At 42.7% G+C, this 17,500-nt stretch overlaps 1 protein-coding gene across 3 annotated transcripts in view; it reads right to left on the bottom strand.

Annotated features, from left to right (window-relative positions):
* triobpb (TRIO and F-actin binding protein b) overlaps positions 1-17,500 on the bottom strand; it is a 111,618-nt gene that overhangs the window by 5,605 nt on the left and 88,513 nt on the right. For all 3 annotated transcript variants that reach the window (XM_061973556.1, XM_061973558.2, XM_061973557.1), the window contains 3 exons: positions 13,491-13,650; positions 7,452-7,550; positions 6,574-6,660 (listed from right to left, as the gene is read on the bottom strand). In XM_061973556.1, the coding sequence (XP_061829540.1) occupies positions 6,574-6,660; positions 7,452-7,550; positions 13,491-13,650 (346 nt within the window). The remainder of the gene's footprint in view (positions 1-6,573; positions 6,661-7,451; positions 7,551-13,490; positions 13,651-17,500) is intronic.

Genomic DNA, 17,500 nt, shown 5'->3' with positions numbered 1-17,500 from the left:
GATGTGGCAGCACTCAGTGAGACCCGATTCCTCGAGGAAGGCTCACTCAATTAAGTAGGAGAGGGTTATACATTCTTTTGGAAAGGATACCCCATAGGCGGACCACACCTTCACAGAGTTGGTTTTGCAATCAAGAACAGCCTTCTGCTTAAGCTCACAAAATCACCAGTGGGTGTCAGTGAAAGGCTCATGACTCTTCGCATCCCCCTTGCAAAATGCAGACATGTCACTTTGGTAAGTGCCTATGCACCAACTCTGCCATCCAATGATGAAGGAAAGGACTGCTTCTATCAGGCACTTGATGACATCCTCAGTCACATCCCGAGGAGTGACAAAATCATGCTGCTTGGTGATTTCAATGCAAGAGTCGGAAAGAACACGCAAAACTGGAATGGTGTGATCGGTGCCCACGGCATTGGAAAAGTCAATCCCAATGGCATGAGACTCCTTGGTCTCTGTGCGGAACACGATCTTACCATCACAAACACCATCTTCCAACAAAAGAACAAATATAAGGCATCCTGGATGCATCCCAGGTCCAAACACTGGCACCTGATAGACTATGCGATCGTGAGGAGGGCTGACCTCAAGGACGTGCTCATTACAAGAGCTATGCGAGGGGCAGACTGCTGGACCGACCACCGCATGATTCTGAGCATTGTAACACCGTGCTCAACCAGCCCACCCCAGTGGACCCAACTGTCCTTGCAGAGCTCCCTGAACATCCTAGCGTGCCAGATCTTGACCTCCCCCCAACCTTCAAAGAAATCCTGCATGCAGTGAAAACCCTGAAAAACAATAAATCCCCTGGACCTGACAGCATCCCGGCTGAACTTCTCAAGGAAGGAGGCTACCTCTGTACACGGACACTGCATCTCTACATTTCAGAGGTGTGGAGACAAGAGTGTGTCCCGCAACAGTGGAAAGATGCCAACATTGTGACCATCTACAAGAACAAAGGCGACAAATCCATCTGCTCCAATAGTAGGGGTATCTCTCTGTTGGCCATTGCTGGAAAGGTCCTTGCCAAGGTCATGCTCCGCAGACTCATCCCCGCAATATCAGAACGGGTCACCCCAGAGTCGCAGTGTGGTTTTCGGAAGGACAGGGGGACAGTTGACATGATCTTTGCGACACGTCAGCTCCAAGAAAAATGCCAGGAGCAGCACAAGGACTTGTTCATTGCCTTTGTCGACCTTTCAAAAGGCATTTGACACAGTGAACAGGGACCTACTGTGGCAAGTCCTGAAGAGATTTGGGTGTCCAAGTTTCTCACCATCCTTGCACAGTTCCATTCTGGGATGATGGCCCGAGTGGTAGTGGGAAGACACAGTTCAGAGCCATTTGGTGTGAAAACTGGAGTGAGGCAGGGCTGTGTGCTGGCTTCCAGTTCTCTTCAACATCTTCCTCGTCTGTGTCACAACACTGCTACGTAGGGGAATGGAGGAGCAGGCTGGAGTTACCATGGACTTCAGGCTTGATGGTAACCTGTTTAACATCAGGAGGCTACAGGCAACTACCAAGCTGACCTCGGAGACCATCATTGAGCTGCAATACGCCGATGACTGTGCCCTGGTTGCCCATACACCACAGGCTCTGCAAAACATCGTCTCGGCAACTGTACCTGCATATACCAGAATGGGACTGACGATCAACACCCAGAAGACAGAGGTACTCTGTCAGTCCAGTGCTGACCTCCCACAAAACCCCACAATAACCCTCACAGCAGCAGGGCAACAGCTGCTCATGGTGCCCACCTTCAAATACCTGGGGAGCATAATGTCTGACACCTGTTCAATGGATGACGAGATCCAGAACCGCCTCAAGCAAGCATCAGCATCTTTTGGTCGTCTAAGGAGAAGGGTTTTTCAGAACAGCAACCTCAAACTCTACACCAAAGTGCTGGTCTACAGAGCAGTATGCATCACTGCATTACTGTACGGTTGTGAGGCATGGACTATCTACAGCCGCCATCTGAGAAGCCTGGAGACCTTCCATCTAAGATGTCTGCAGAAGATCCTTGGCATCACATGGAAGGACAGAGTGCCGCACACAGAAGTGCTGGAGAGGGCAGGCAGCTGCAGCGTGGAGTCCATCATGACCCAACATCAACTTAGGTGGTTGGGGCATGTCATCCGAATGCCCAGCCATAGACTCCCACGCAGAATCCTCTATGGTCAGTTACACCTAGGCCAACGCAGTGCTGGTGGGCAGAAGAAGCGGTTCAAAGACCAAATGAAAACCACACTGAAGAGATGCCAGATCAACCCCTCTTCACTGGAGGAACTTGCTTCCTGCCGAGACCTCTGGCGCTCCCACTCCTCACAGGGAGTGGATTATATAGAGGAACAGCGCACACAACACCATGCAGCAAAGCGTGTGAAGAGGCATGCTCGCCAAGCCACCCCTGATCCCCCCAGCACCTCCTTCACATGCCCGGAATACAATGATCTGCAAATCCTTTTCAACCCATATTCAATTGAATGCACTACAAAGACAAGATATTTGATGTTCAAACTCATAAACTTTATTTATTTTCTTTGCAAATAATAATTAACTTAGAATTTCATGGCTGCAACACGTGCCAAAGTAGTTGGGAAAGGGCATGTTCACCACTGTTACATCACCTTTTCTTTTAACAACACTCAATAAACGATTGGGAACTGAGGAAACTAATTGTTGAAGCTTTGAAAGTGGAATTCTTTCCCATTCTTGTTTTATGTAGAGCTTCAGTCGTTCAACAGTCCGGGGTCTCCGCTGTCGTATTTTATGCTTCATAATGCGCCACACATTTTCGATGGGAGACAGGTCTGGACTGCAGGCGGGCCAGGAAAGTACCCGCACTCTTTTTTTTTACGAAGCCATGCTGTTGTAACACGTGCTGAATGTGGCTTGGCATTGTCTTGCTGAAATAAGCAGGGGCGTCCATGAAAAAGACGGCGCTTAGATGGCAGCATATGTTGTTCCAAAACCTGTATGTACCTTTCAGCATTAATGGTGCCTTCACAGATGTGTAAGTTACCCATGCCTTGGGCACTAATGCACCCCCATACCATCACAGATGCTGGCTTTTGAACTTTGCGTCGATATCAGTCTGGATGGTTCGCTTCCCCTTTGGTCCGGATGCCACAATGTCGAATATTTCCAAAAACAATTTGAAATGTGGACTCGTCAGACCACAGAACACTTTTCCACGTTGCATGAGTCCATCTTAGATGATCTCGGGCCCAGAGAAGCCGGCGGCATTTCTGGATGTTGTTGATAAATGGCTTTCGCTTTGCATAGTAGAGCTTTAACTTGCACGTACAGATGTAACGACGAACTGTATTTAGTGACAGTGGTTTTCTTAAGTGTTCCAGAGCCCATGTGGTGATATCCTTTAGAGATTGATGTTGGTTTTTGATACAGTGCTGTCTGAGGGATCAAAGGTCACGGTCATTCAATGTTGGTTTCCGGCAATGGCGCTTACGTGGAGTGGTTTCTCCAGATTCTCTGAACCTTTTGATGATATTATGGACTGTAGATGTTGAAATCCCTAAATTTCTTGCAATTGCACTTTGAGAAACGTTGTTCTTAAAGGCCTACTGAAATGCGATTTTCTTATTTAGACGGGGATAGCAGGTCCATTCTATGTGTCATACTTGATAATTTCGCGATATTGTCATATTTTTGCTGAAAGGATTTAGTAGAGAACATAGACGATAAAGTTCGCAACTTAAGGTCGCTGATAAAAAAGCCTTGCCTGTACCGGAAGTAGCAGACGAGTAGCGTGACATCACAGGTTGTGGAGCTCCTCACATCTGCACATTGTTTACAATCATGGCCACCAGCAGTGAGAGCGATTCGGACCGAGAAAGCGACGATTTCCCCATTAATTTGAGCGAGGATGAAAGATTTGTGGATGAGGAAAGTGAGAGTGAAGGACTAGAGGGCAGTGGGAGCGATTCAGATAGGGAAGATGCTGTGAGAGGCGGGTGGGACCTGATATTCAGCTGGGAATGACTAAAACAGTAAATAAACACAAGACATATATATATACTCTTTTAGACACAACACAACCAGGCTTATATTTAATATGCCAAAAATGAATACCGCATAACAAAATCCTCCCCCCTCCTGTCCACATAACCCGCCAATACAACTCATATAACTGCACAACACACTCAATCCCACAGCCCAAAGTACCGTTCACCTCCCCAAAGTTCATACAGCACATATATTTCCCCAAAGTCCCCAAAGTTACGTACGTGACATGAACATAGCGGCACGCACCAGCAGCAAGCGATCAAATGTTTGGAAGCCGCAGCTGCATGCGTACTCACGGTACCGCGTCTGCGCATCCAACTCAAAGTCCTCCTGGTAAGAGTCTCTGTTGTCCCAGTTCTCCACAGGCCAATGGTAAAGCTTGACTGTCACCTTCCGGGAATGTAAACAATGAAACACCGGCTGTATTTGTGTTGCTGCAGTCTGCCGCAATACACCGCTTCCCACCTACAGCTTTCTTCTTTGCTGTCTCCATTGTTCATTGAACAAATTGCAAAAGATTCACCAACACAGATGTCCAGAATATTGTGGAATTTTGCAATGAAAACAGACGACTTAATAGCTGGCCACCATGCTGTCCCAAAATGTCCTCCACAATCCGTGACGTCATCATACCGAGACGCTTTCAGCAGGATATTTCACGCGAAATTTAAAATTGCACTTTAGTATGCTAACCCGGCCGTATTGGCATGTGTTGCAATGTTAAGATTTCATCATTGATATATAAACTATCAGACTGCGTGGTCGGTAGTAGTGGGTTTCAGTAGGCCTTTAAACTGTTCGACTATTTGCTCACGCAGTTGTGGACAAAGGGGTGTACCTCGCCCCATCCTTTCTTGTGAAAGACTGAGCATTTTTTGGGAAGCTGTTTTTATACCCAATCATGGCACCCACCTGTTCCCAATTAGCCTGCACACCTGTGGGATGTTCCAAATAAGTGTTTGATGAGCATTCCTCAACTTTATCAGTATTTATTGCCACCTTCCTTTGTTGCTGGCATCAAATTCTAAAGTTAATGGTTATTTGCAAAAAAAAAAATGTTTATCAGTTTGAACATCAAATATGTTGTCTTTGTAGCATATTCAACTGAATATGGGTTGAAAATGATTTGCAAATCATTGTATTCTGTTTATATTTACATCTGACACAATTTCCCAACTCATATGGAAACGGGGTTTGTAGCTGCGGGCATTACACTACAGGCGTTTTTCACTCTTTCTTGTCTCTCCTTCTCAAAGAGACATGAAACAAGCGCACCTTCTGACATTCGTCACATACTGTCGCGCATGCAACGTCATACGCTCTAGCGGACCAGAGAGGTAGCGGCATGGGTAAAGTTAGCTGTGATGCTAGCGGATTGGTGTGAGTGGTAATATGAGAGAAAGAAGGTGCGAATCTGGTAACAAATGAAGGAAGAATTAATTCCCAAGAAAAACAGCAGGGAGTCCATCGTCTGGCGGTGGTTTGGCTTCAAGCGGGTAGATGGTGAACAAGTATGCGGCAAAAGCGTTGCTACAAAAAGTAGCACCACTGCTAATGTGTAGCATCATTTGAACAGTCACCCGCTAGACAATTAAGAGTGCTTGAAACTGGGCATGTCAACATCTCCGTTCGGTGCCATACCCACAAAATCCCCAAGCAACTATTTCCAGATCAACACCGTATGAAAAAAATAGTCAACAACAGAAGGAGATAACGTCCGCAGGAACCCACCAAATAGCAAAGGACATACACTATTTGATTTCCTTTTATGCAGCTAATTTTTATTTGACAGTTATTGAAATATATTGTGTGACATCATGCACAAAAGTGCACTTTATTTGTTTTATACTATTATAGTGGTGTTCTGTGCACTTTAATTTAGTGTTGTTTTGATATGTCATCTTGGTGACATGCACAAAAATGCACTAATAGCTTGTTTTAAAATGTCTCTGACAATCTTGCACATTCTGTTTTGGAAATTACATTAATGTTTGAGCCACTACTTAATAACTGTTTAATAGATACAGTTTTGGTAAATTGACTTAGTTGTGGTTTCCCTCTCTGCATGAAAGTTTAAAATTAGCATATATTAAGGCAGTATGAACAAGAATGTTTTAATGTAGACACATATAATCATCACAGGTGTGATTATATGTATCAAGTGTTAATTCAAGGCTAAGGCAAAATATCGAGATGTATATCGTGTATCGTGACATGGCCTAAAAATATTGAGATAATAATAAAAGGCCATATCGCTCAGCCCTAATTCAGACGCCACCTGGTATTTAAGACTAATTTGTAAGCACTCGGCAGTGCAATGCTTTGCTGAACTCATAACGGGCCAAATTGAAGAGGCTGGCGGGTCGTAGTTTGGACACCCCTGTCTTAGAATTTAGCTACAACCGTTAAATTCTTGCAGGCGTTAACATTCTCAACCAGAACCTGCTTCAAACATTAGAGGAACATTCTCAACCAGAACCTGCTTCAAACATTAGAGGATAAACATTGCCTGAAATGTAGCTAACAGACATTTTTAACACAAAATACCGTGTTGAGGAACTCCAGTTCATTCCTTAGACAGCTGATCTCCTTATACAAGTACTCGATCTCGTTTTCTTTGACTCTGAGCAGGACCTGGAAGACAAGTAGCAGTGTGGTTTTTGTTTCTTGCCAGAAAGTCGTGACACAAAGATTTGCAGAAGTAATGGTTAAAAGTCAGAGGGGTTATGAGGAGGTTTTTTATGTTCCTGCTCAGCTTTTTTGCCGTTCACAACACCTTTCTCACGACAGGCCGTGGTAGTGTTGTCCCCCGCATACTAACCTATGTGCAAGTGTGCAAATGCAAACATCTGACGACTAATCATAACGATTTGGAGCTGCATATTTTTTTTCTGTGCCTTAAACACACTGGCAAATTACGTTATGTCACAGACGTCTGACATTGTTGTGGCATATTAATATTTGAGTAATCTCTTTATATTGTCTTTTGGGCAAAGGTTCCTCCAAATGGGTGTCTTTTGTGATTGATGCTGTATTATTGCTTATCCCTGGTCTGTTGCTTTTGTTTTTTCATATCCTCCTCTTGTCCTTGCAATGTTTGCTTGTCTTCTTTGCCCCAACCCCTCCTCCTCTATCTTCACTTTCTCAGGCAGATTGAAGGTTCTGAAAGATTTCCCTGTCTTTCTCTTATTCTCTCTTCTTTCTTTCTGTCAGCAGCGTAAACTCACTTCTCTGCAAGCCGATGTTATTTGAGATCTCAAATAATAAATACCTTAGCTTTCTATGGACATTTCTTTATTGAATAGGCAAAATTCCGAAAACAACATCTTAACATGGTCTCATTCATATATTTACTTCCTTTCAATACGGAGTACATTTTTTCCCCTTTGGTGTTGCGCATATAAACATACAGAAGGGCTTCGTACCTCTAATTCACAGGATGTCCCATCTCGGTTGTCCTTTGAACCCAGATCTGTGTTGTATCGTATGCGGCAGATCTCCTCTGCCAAGCGCTCCTTTAAGTTCTGGATGGAAGAATATTTACATTTGCATGAGACAATGATTTGGTTGTATTTAAGAGTGACTCTTGCTTGCACAGTGTAAACGTGCTACATACACATGTGGTGTTCCCCCCTAATAGTAGACTCCTGAAGGGCCCCCACCCTCACTATTTGTACATGAGCTAAAATCTTTTTGGCTTAATTGATTAAAACTGGCCTACTGCCTTCGGTAATGGCACCATTCCCAAACTATGTCGGCTCTATTGATAACCTCACTAACAACTTTAACGACGCCCTGCGCGACACCATTGATAGTATAGCACCGCTAAAGCTTAAAAGAGCCCCTAAAAGGCGCACCCCATGGTTTACAGAAGAAACTAGAGCCCATAAATTATCATGTAGAAAGCTGGAACGCAAATGGCGCGCTACTAAACTTGAGGTTTTCCATCAAGCATGGAGTGATAGTTTAACAACTTATAAACACATGCTTACCCTAGCTAAAGCTAAATATTACTCAAATCTCATCCACCTCAACAAAAATGATCCGAAATTTTTGTTTAGTACAGTAGCATCGCTAACCCAACAAGGGACTCCTCCCAGTAGCTCCACCCACTCAGCAGATGATTTTATGAATTTCTTTAATAAGAAAATTGAACTCATTAGAAAGGAGATTAAAGACAATGCATCGCAGCTACAACTGGGTTCTATTAACACAGATACGACTGTATCTACGAAGGATACCGCCCTCCAAAATAGTTTCTCTCTCTTTGATGAAATAACATTAGAGGAATTGTTAAGATGTGTCAATGGGACAAAACAAACAACATGTTTACTTGACCCATTTCCTGGGAAACTTATTAAGGAGCTTTTTGTATTATTAGGTCCATCAGTGCTAAATATTATAAACTTATCACTCTCCTCTGGCACTGTTCCACTAGCATTCAAAAAAGCGGTTATTCATCCTTTGCTCAAAAGACCTAACCTCGATCCTGACCTCATGGTAAACTACCGGCCGGTGTCCCACCTTCCGTTTATCTCGAAAATCCTCGAAAAAATTGTCGCACAGCAGCTAAATGAACACTTGGTGTCTAACAATCTCTGTGAACCTTTTCAATCCGGTTTCAGGGCAAATCACTCTACGGAGACAGCCCTCGCAAAAATGACTAATGATCTACTGCTAACGATGGATTCTGATGCGTCATCTATGTTGCTGCTTCTTGATCTTAGCGCTGCTTTCGATACCGTCGATCATAATATTTTATTAGAGCGTATCAAAACACGTATTGGTATGTCAGACTTAGCCTTGTCGTGGTTTAACTCCTATCTTACTGACAGGATGCAATGCGTCTCCCATAACAATGTGACCTCGGACTATGTTAAGGTAACGTGCGGAGTCCCCCAAGGTTCGGTTCTTGGCCCTGCACTCTTTAGTATTTACATGCTGCCGCTAGGCGACATCATACGCAAATACGGTGTTAGCTTTCATTGCTATGCTGATGACACCCAACTCTACATGCCCCTAAAGCTGACCAACACGCCGGATTGTAGTCAGCTGGAGGCGTGTCTTAATGAAATTAAACAATGGATGTCCGCTAACTTCTTGCAACTCACCACTAAGAAAACGGAAATGCTGATTATCGGTCCTGCTAAACACCGACATTTATTTGATAATACCACCTTAACATTTGACAACCAAACAATTACACAAAGCGACTCAGTAAAGAATCTGGGTATTATCTTCGACCCAACTCTCTCCTTTGAGTCACACATTAAGAGTGTTACTAAAACGGCCTTCTTTCATCTCCGTAATATCGCTAAAATTCGTTCCATTTTGTCCACTAGCGACGCTGAGATCATTATTCATGCGTTCGTTACGTCTCGTCTCGATTACTGTAACGTATTATTTTCGGGTCTCCCTATGTCTAGCATTAAAAGATTACAGTTGGTACAAAATGCGGCTGCTAGACTTTTGACAAGAACAAGAAAGTTTGATCATATTACGCCTATACTGGCTCACCTGCACTGGCTTCCTGTGCACTTAAGATGCGACTTTAAGGTTTTACTACTTACGTATAAAATACTACACGGTCTAGCTCCAGCCTATCTTACCGATTGTATTGTACCATATGTCCCGGAAAGAAATCTGCGTTCAAAGAACTCCGGCTTATTAGTGATTCCCAGAGCCCAAAAAAAGTCTGCGGGCTGTAGAGCGTTTTCTATTCGGGCTCCAGCACTATGGAATGCCCTCCCGGTAACAATTAGAGATGCTACCTCAGTAGAAACATTTAAGTCCCATCTCAAAACTCATTTGTATACTCTAGCCTTTGAATAGCCCCCCTTTTTTTAGACCAGTTGATCTGCCGTTTCTTTTCTTTTCTCCTCTGCTCCCCCCTATCCCTTGTGGAGGGGAAGACACACAGATCCGGTGGCCATGGATGGGGTGCTGGCTGTCCGGGGTCGGGACCCGGGGTGGACCGCTCGCCTGTATATTGGTTGGGAACATCTCTGCGCTGCTGACCCGTCTCCGCTCGGGATGGTTTCCTGCTGACCCCACTGTGGACTGGACTCTTACTGTTATGCTGGATCCACTATGGACTGGACTCTCACAATATTATGTTAGACCCACTCGACATCCATTGCATTCGGTCTCCCTAGAGGGGGGGGGGTTACCCACATATGCGGTCCTCTCCAAGGTTTCTCATAGTCATTCACATCGACGTCCCACTGGGGTGAGTTTTTCCTTGCCCTTATGTGGGCTATACCGAGGATGTCGTTGTGGCTTGTGCAGCCCTTTGAGACACTTGTGATTTAGGGCTATATAAATAAACATTGATTGATTGATTGATTGAAAACTAGCTTTTAAAAAAAACGGAAAAACTTTAGATTTTTCTAACCTTCCATTTATCTGTTTTTCAATATAAAACCGACACTAACAGAAAAAAAGAAATAACTTTGCTTTTTTCTATATTTCTTTCCAAACCCAGAATGAAAAAACAGATACCGAATCTTTTTCCCCCCTAATTCCCGATTTTGTGCACAATTGGACAAAACGAATAACTGGCATTTGAACAATTTTTTTAGCAAATCCACTTGAGACGCCAGGTGGGCTTGCATGTAAAAAAACCAAAACAAACGTACCGGACCGATGGAGTCTCAATCATGTCTTTATTTTACCTAGCCAAACATTGAAGATGTAGTCTACAATCTAAACCAGTGTTTCCCCCATAAACATGTGTTAGTTAAGGTGGTGTCTCTCCAGGGGGAAGGGGACAGCGGACGGAGAAGGTGCTGGTAATTTGGCCATCACGTCCCCATCTCATTGCTGCCTGGGGGGCAATAGACTACAGACTGTGGTGAAGTAGGCCGGCTTCGTCGCGTGAAGAAGCCTACAATTTTTGGTTGTGTTTTCCGCTCCGTAGGCTGAATGGCAATATACGATATATATCTCGATATTTTTTCCGTAAAGTAAAAACAAAACACAAAACAGTCCTAGTAACCTGAGATACGAGGTATGTCATTATTTTGACTTAGTAAATATTGACTTACTAAGACCAAATAATGACTAACTCAAATTAATGACTTATTTTAAATAAGCGTTTGCAATAAGCATTTGAAAAAAAAGAGTTAAAAGTGGGGCCACATGCTGACATATGCTCAACTCATCATGCTTCATTTATAACAGCATTTGGGAAGCCTGTAGATTTTTATTATGTAAATGTTATATTTTCATCAACATGTGATAGCAGGGACCCTGCCATTCAAAACTGGCTGCTACATTACTAATGGTTAATGTAGCATGAAGGGTTGGAATTGGGGGTTAAATCACCAAAAATTATTCCCGGGCGCGGCCACCGCTGTTGCTCACTGCTCGTGTGTGTGTGACAAAATAGTACAATAGCAATAGGAGAGACTATTCATCCCTGAACACTATGGAGTTCATGTAGGCTTTATGATGCAGTTACATTATTATATCAACTATCAGAGACAGAAACTCTTCATTTAACATGTCCTTTTTTGCTGCTTCAACACAGAAAAAGGTAAAGTGAAATAACTTAGTTGCTAACTGTAGGTCAATAATGCTTGTCTTTCTCTCATACAGACAGGGCTTTGCTGTCCGTAACACACACACACACACACACACACACACCGCAAAATGAGCTAACGTTACGCTAAAAGCTAATTAGCCTTCACCTAAAGGACTGCGAGCGAGCTGAGCTGCCGCTTATATTTCTAGAACGTCAACGGGCTCATAGTGATGTTACTAGTAGTTGACTGGGAGATGTTTATTATAATTTGGGGAGAGTCCGCTGCATTATGCTCACCTGCTAAACACCTTTCTGTTAACCCGCACCGTCTCTCCTCTCTGCCTGCCTCTGCCGTGAGAACTAACTCCATGCGCTCTGAATACTCACTGCTGATTGGCTGTTACACGAGCTCTGAATACGCACTGCTGATTGGCTGTTACATGCGCTCTGAATACGCACTGCTGATTGGCTTTTACCGCTCTGCGTGTAACCAATCAGATGGTTGTGTGGGTGGGACAATGCTGGGTGCTGCAGAGACATACTGACAGAGGCAGAGGCAGTACGAAGCGTAGCAGCTTGTTAAGACTTTAGTTTAGCACCAAATAATTAAAATATATACATTTAATAAAGTCAAATACAAATAAAGCAACAAGAGAAGTATCCTACACTTCTCTTTTGTAAAGTAAATCTGAACAGCCGATATGGGCATCTACATCAACTATATGATTTGCCTGAGAAGCTGGACAGGACAAAAATATAAAAAATAAAAAAGAATAATAATGATTAAAAAAATAAAATAAAATAAATAAAATACTTTAGTTTAGGCGGTGGCTCTTTGTTGTGAAGGCGGCCGCCTTAACAACAAAGCGCTGCGAGAAACCCTGTAAACGTTATATTAACTTGACTTGTAACGTATTAACTTTCCATAACCATTTTTTCAGGATTTTGAGCATCATGGACGTAACATTAATGTCAGTCATAACTTGAGAGGTACTCTCTCTCTCTCTTTTTTATAGCTTCATGTTCTTTCTTCACTCGTCAGGCTGAGAATAGCACAACACACTTCCTCCCTTCACAATAATGGATGTTGCGCTAACAAAATAAAGTTTTCTAAAAAGCGTAATTTACTTAAAAACACTTACTGATACATTTACACAATTATTACGCTTTGACCTAAACTATTGGTAGAATTTATCTAAAGATGTTTTTTGCATTTAATTAAACATTTTATTCAATTTTATTTAACACAAAAAGCATCGTATTATGGTAAACGGAAAAAAATTAATTTGAATGTGTTTTTTTCTATAGCTATTGTAATTTAAATGTATTGTTATTACTTTTATTATGTTACTTGTTGAGTTTTTTTGTCACATTCATTTTTTTAACCATATTTAAAGCTGACTTTTGGTAGTACAATAAATACTTGAAAATTAATGAATAATCATGTTATTAGTCGTCATTAAAATATCGCGATTATTATTTTTGCCATAATCATCCAGCCCTAATGAAAATATATGTTGGCTTTTTGGATTGGTTGCATTTTTTTGCACCATGACTAAAGAAGGTTGTTTGGATTGGGTCATAAAAGTGAATGATGTGCTGATTCAGTTTATTTGATATTTGAAATTAATTTGACAACACCCCACAGGCCAGATCCCTTAGTAGACTCATGACATCTCACGGGCCAAACTGAAAACGCCGGCGCAGGCCGTAGTTTGGACACCCCTGGCGTAGGCGGTCTAATTCCTTTCCTGATTTGATTGAAACAATCTTATAGGACTTTGACAGCAAAATTGATTTAATCTTTTATAATTGATGGGTTCAAATGAAAGAAAAACATCTTAAAATCTTTAGAAAAGCCCGGGCCATGATTTTGTGACCTCTACTTGTTTGTTTATGCCATGGGCTAACATGCTTGTGTTCTTGTGATACAACTCACTTGGTTCTCCTTCCTGAGCTGCTCCAGATTGCTCTCCTTTCGACGGAGTTCCCGCTCTCTTTCAGCGTTGTTCTGTTCAGCCCGGTTTAGCTCCAGACACTTCTGAGAGTAGCGCTCCGATAGTCCGGTCAGCTCTCTCTGCAAGGCCTGACTCTCCACCCTGCAGTGACAAGGCACAGAAAACCGCGCTCACCATGTTTTTTTAGGCAAACTAAACTTCGTAATCAGTACGAGAGAACCGAGGAAAAGAGTGGACAAGACGCATATGAAGATTCCTGAAGCAACCACCGAGAAGCCCAAAAGAGTATACCTCAAAGAAACATTCTTTGTGGTAATTGTGGTGATTCTTTCTGCTTAACATGGCACTCAGTACCTCTACATGCACTGGGAAATGAGTGTGCACACAGAATCCATTCACAAGCAAGTGAAGAACACAAACATACTAATGTAAACATCCACGGACTGCATTTCAAAAAATCAAAGTCCTATGCAGAGTTAAATGCTCCAGTTTAAAAAAGCATGTTAGTCTACACACAACCACACGTTTCAGATCAATTGATCTAGTTTGGAAACGTCCTAGCATTCACACATAGAAGATTCTACACCAAAAAACTATCTGTTATTATTCCGCCGCATAACTTTGGCTCCGCAGCCCACAGTTTTCATTCAATCAGAACCGTTCCAATATCAAAACGTTTGGCTCGACCGGGAATAGTGAACACCCCCAAAAATCATTTAAAAAAATATCCTAAATTACCCAGAATTCCAGGTTTTCCGGGTGAAAATGAATTGGCAATTTTTTTAACTTGCACTTTTTCCTCATTTCTCAACCGATTCGAACCGTTCCAACATCCACACACGCATCTCATCTTGGAAAATCAAACTATCATTTTCCAAGTTAAAAAAATTCCAGGAATTTCCAGTTTTCCAAGGCCCTATTTTCACCTCTTCCTGGAAAGTTTCCACAGTCCACATTTTTAAACTGTTTTTCACCATTCCACCTTGAAAACATTCCTCTGAGTTGGGACAACAAAACTACCATTGTTTTGGTACCAATTCGCAGTTTTCCTGAAATTCCAAAATACCAATTTAAATTCAAACTGTCAACATTTTTCAATCGATTACAAAAATTCCAACACCAACCCATTCATATCTCGGACAATTGTGCTAGTATCAACATTTTCAAAAATTCCCGGTTTCCTCGAATGTCCAGGGAATTCCTATTCAAATAAATGAGAACATTTCTCTAAAATCTTTGCAATATTTTAAACCCGAATCTGACATTTCAACCATCCACCCACACTGCTCTTCCTGTATACCAAACGCAAAACAGGTTTTCCCTTTACGAAAATTCCCAGTCTCCCCAGAAATTCTGGTATTTTTTCCCTATTGACAATAAATGGGAAATATACAACCGACTGCAGTCTCACGCTGCTGGTAGGGTGGGCTTGCACCAGTTTCATTGCTTGTTGCTGGTGAAGTGAAGTGAAGTGAAGTGAATTATATTTATATAGCGCTTTTTCTCGAGTGACTCAAAGTGCTTTACATAGTGAAACCCAATATCTAAGTTACATTTAAACCAGTGTGGGTGGCACTGGGAGCAGGTGGGTAAAGTGTCTTGCCCAAGGACACAACGGCAGTGACTAGGATGGCGGAAGTGGGGATTGAACCTGCAACCCTCATGTTGCTGGCACGGCCACTCTACCAACCGAGCTATACCGCCCCTGTGCGGCTCTCACTACACAGTAGCAAGAGTTGATTGGGCTTTACGTGCCGAGACAGCTTGTACACGACCCTATGTCTGTCTGGTCTCACGTGGTATGAGACTGTAACCCATTACCTGGAAGACAATAGACTAGGCGAGGGGACTAACAAGTAGGGGTGTAACGGTACGTGTATTTGTATTGAACCGTTCCGGTACGGGGGTTCCGGTTCGGTTCGGAGGTGTACCGAACGAGTTTCCACACTGACATATTAAGTAGCGTAACGCACGTTGTGTAAACAATGCACACTGAGGCACAACACACGGCAAGCTAGCAGCTAACGGGCTACCATAGACTTGACCATACGTCCTCTTTTCACCGGACATGTCCTCTTTTGCGGAGCTGTCAGGGCGGAGTTTCTTAAATGCCTCAAATGTCCGGCATTTTGAGTTAGGGTTGCGTGTATTTTCAATGTACGTTCAGGGTTAAGAAGGGGTTAAAAACAAAACAAATTGTGCGCGCAGCAGCATTCGTGAGGGAGGGGCAGAGACAGAGAGAGCGAGAGAGTTATGATAAACACGCATGCGTTGCCAGGCTCTGCTTTTTATCCATAGATTTATCAGATTTAATTTTTTATTATCTATAGCAGGGGTGTCAAAAAGGTGCCCCGGAGGCCATTTGCGGCCCTCAGCTAATGTTTTAAAGGCCCACGGCACAATCTAAAAATACTATTAAAATAAACAAAAACATAACAAAAGTGAAATAAAAAAGCTTAAAACGTTAAATGTAATTTAGAAAAAGTTGCAATGTTGACTAATAAAACAAAGCTGTTTTTTTTTTCTTTCAAACTGTCATTGCTCAAAACATAATATTGAATCAAAATCAATGTTATTATGAATTATTGACCTATCCAAGGTTCTGATTACTTCACATCAAATATTCCACTAAGAAAAATATTTTTGGTGGAAGATTTTGCAAATTTGGTAAATAAATAACCCAAAAATTTATATTTTGTTGTTTTCTTACTGTACCGAAAATGAACCGAACCGTGACCTCTAAACTGAGGTATGTACCGAACGGAAATTTTTGTGTACTGTTACGCCCCTACTAACAAGTCAACTCCAAAACCTCCCGAAACCAGAAATGGTGGAAGGTTAGGCTTGGGGCTAGCAACCCCAACCCATAAAAGTCCTTGCTACAGAAACGTTGATGAAAACCAAAAAATCCAAAAGTCTTGGAAAGGAAGTCTCTTCGGTTACACAAACCAAAGAGAAAATGACGATGCACTCGGAAAACCGTAAGGAGTCGGTGCATCCGATTCTTCTGACCCCTAGACACTTCACTAACATCGCAACATGGAACGTCAGGACCATGTATGCAGGAGGAAAGAGAGCAGTTATAGCGGAAGAGATGAGGAGATACAGAATATCTCTCCTGGGTCTGTGCGAAACCAGATGGCTCAAGTCGGGGCAGGTTAAACTGGCCAGTGGTGAGTCCATATTATATTCAGGGCATCCAGAAGACTCTGCACCACATACAGAGGGTGTAGGGTTCATGCTATCCAAAGAGGCTCAGAGGGCCCTCATCAGTTGGGAACCCATCAACTCAAGGATCATTACTGCAAAATTCCATACCACGCATAAGAAAATAAACCTTCAAGTAGTACAATGCTATGCCCCTACCAACGATGCAGAGGACGAAGCGAAGGACAAATTTTACAATCTTCTATACCACATTCTTCAGACAAAGAAAAGAAAGGACATCATGGTCTTAATGGGGGACATGAATGCGAAAATAGGAGGAAATAACAATGGCTATGAGCTGATAATGGGAACGCAAGGGCTTGGAACCATGAATGTAAACGGAGAAAGGTTTGCTAAAGCATGTGCAGCCAACAGCTTGGTTTTGGAAGTTCCATATTCCCACACAAGGACATCCACAAAGCAACATGGGTTTCTGCCAACCACACAACTGAAAACCAGATTGATCACATCTGCACTAGCCGGAAATTCAGGGTCTCACTGCTTGATGTCAGAGCGAGAAGAGGAGCTGACGCTGCATCTGACCACCACCTAGTCACAGCAAGGTTCCAGTTGAAATTGAAATGCACGAAACAAAGAGAAGGGAGGATCAAATTCAACATATAGCAGTTCCAAGATATAGGCACTTTAGAACTATACCAACTCACATTACACAACCGGTTTCAAGCACTACAGGACCAGACAACACATGCACCAGGAACTGTAGAAGGGATTTGGGAATATTTGAAGACCACATGGAAGGAGACCTTGTGCAGAAGTGGTAGGG

This window comes from Nerophis lumbriciformis, linkage group LG22 (genome assembly GCF_033978685.3).
Source record: "Nerophis lumbriciformis linkage group LG22, RoL_Nlum_v2.1, whole genome shotgun sequence".
Lineage (NCBI taxonomy): Eukaryota > Metazoa > Chordata > Actinopteri > Syngnathiformes > Syngnathidae > Nerophis > Nerophis lumbriciformis.
This window is presented reverse-complemented; position numbering and strand designations above follow the sequence as displayed.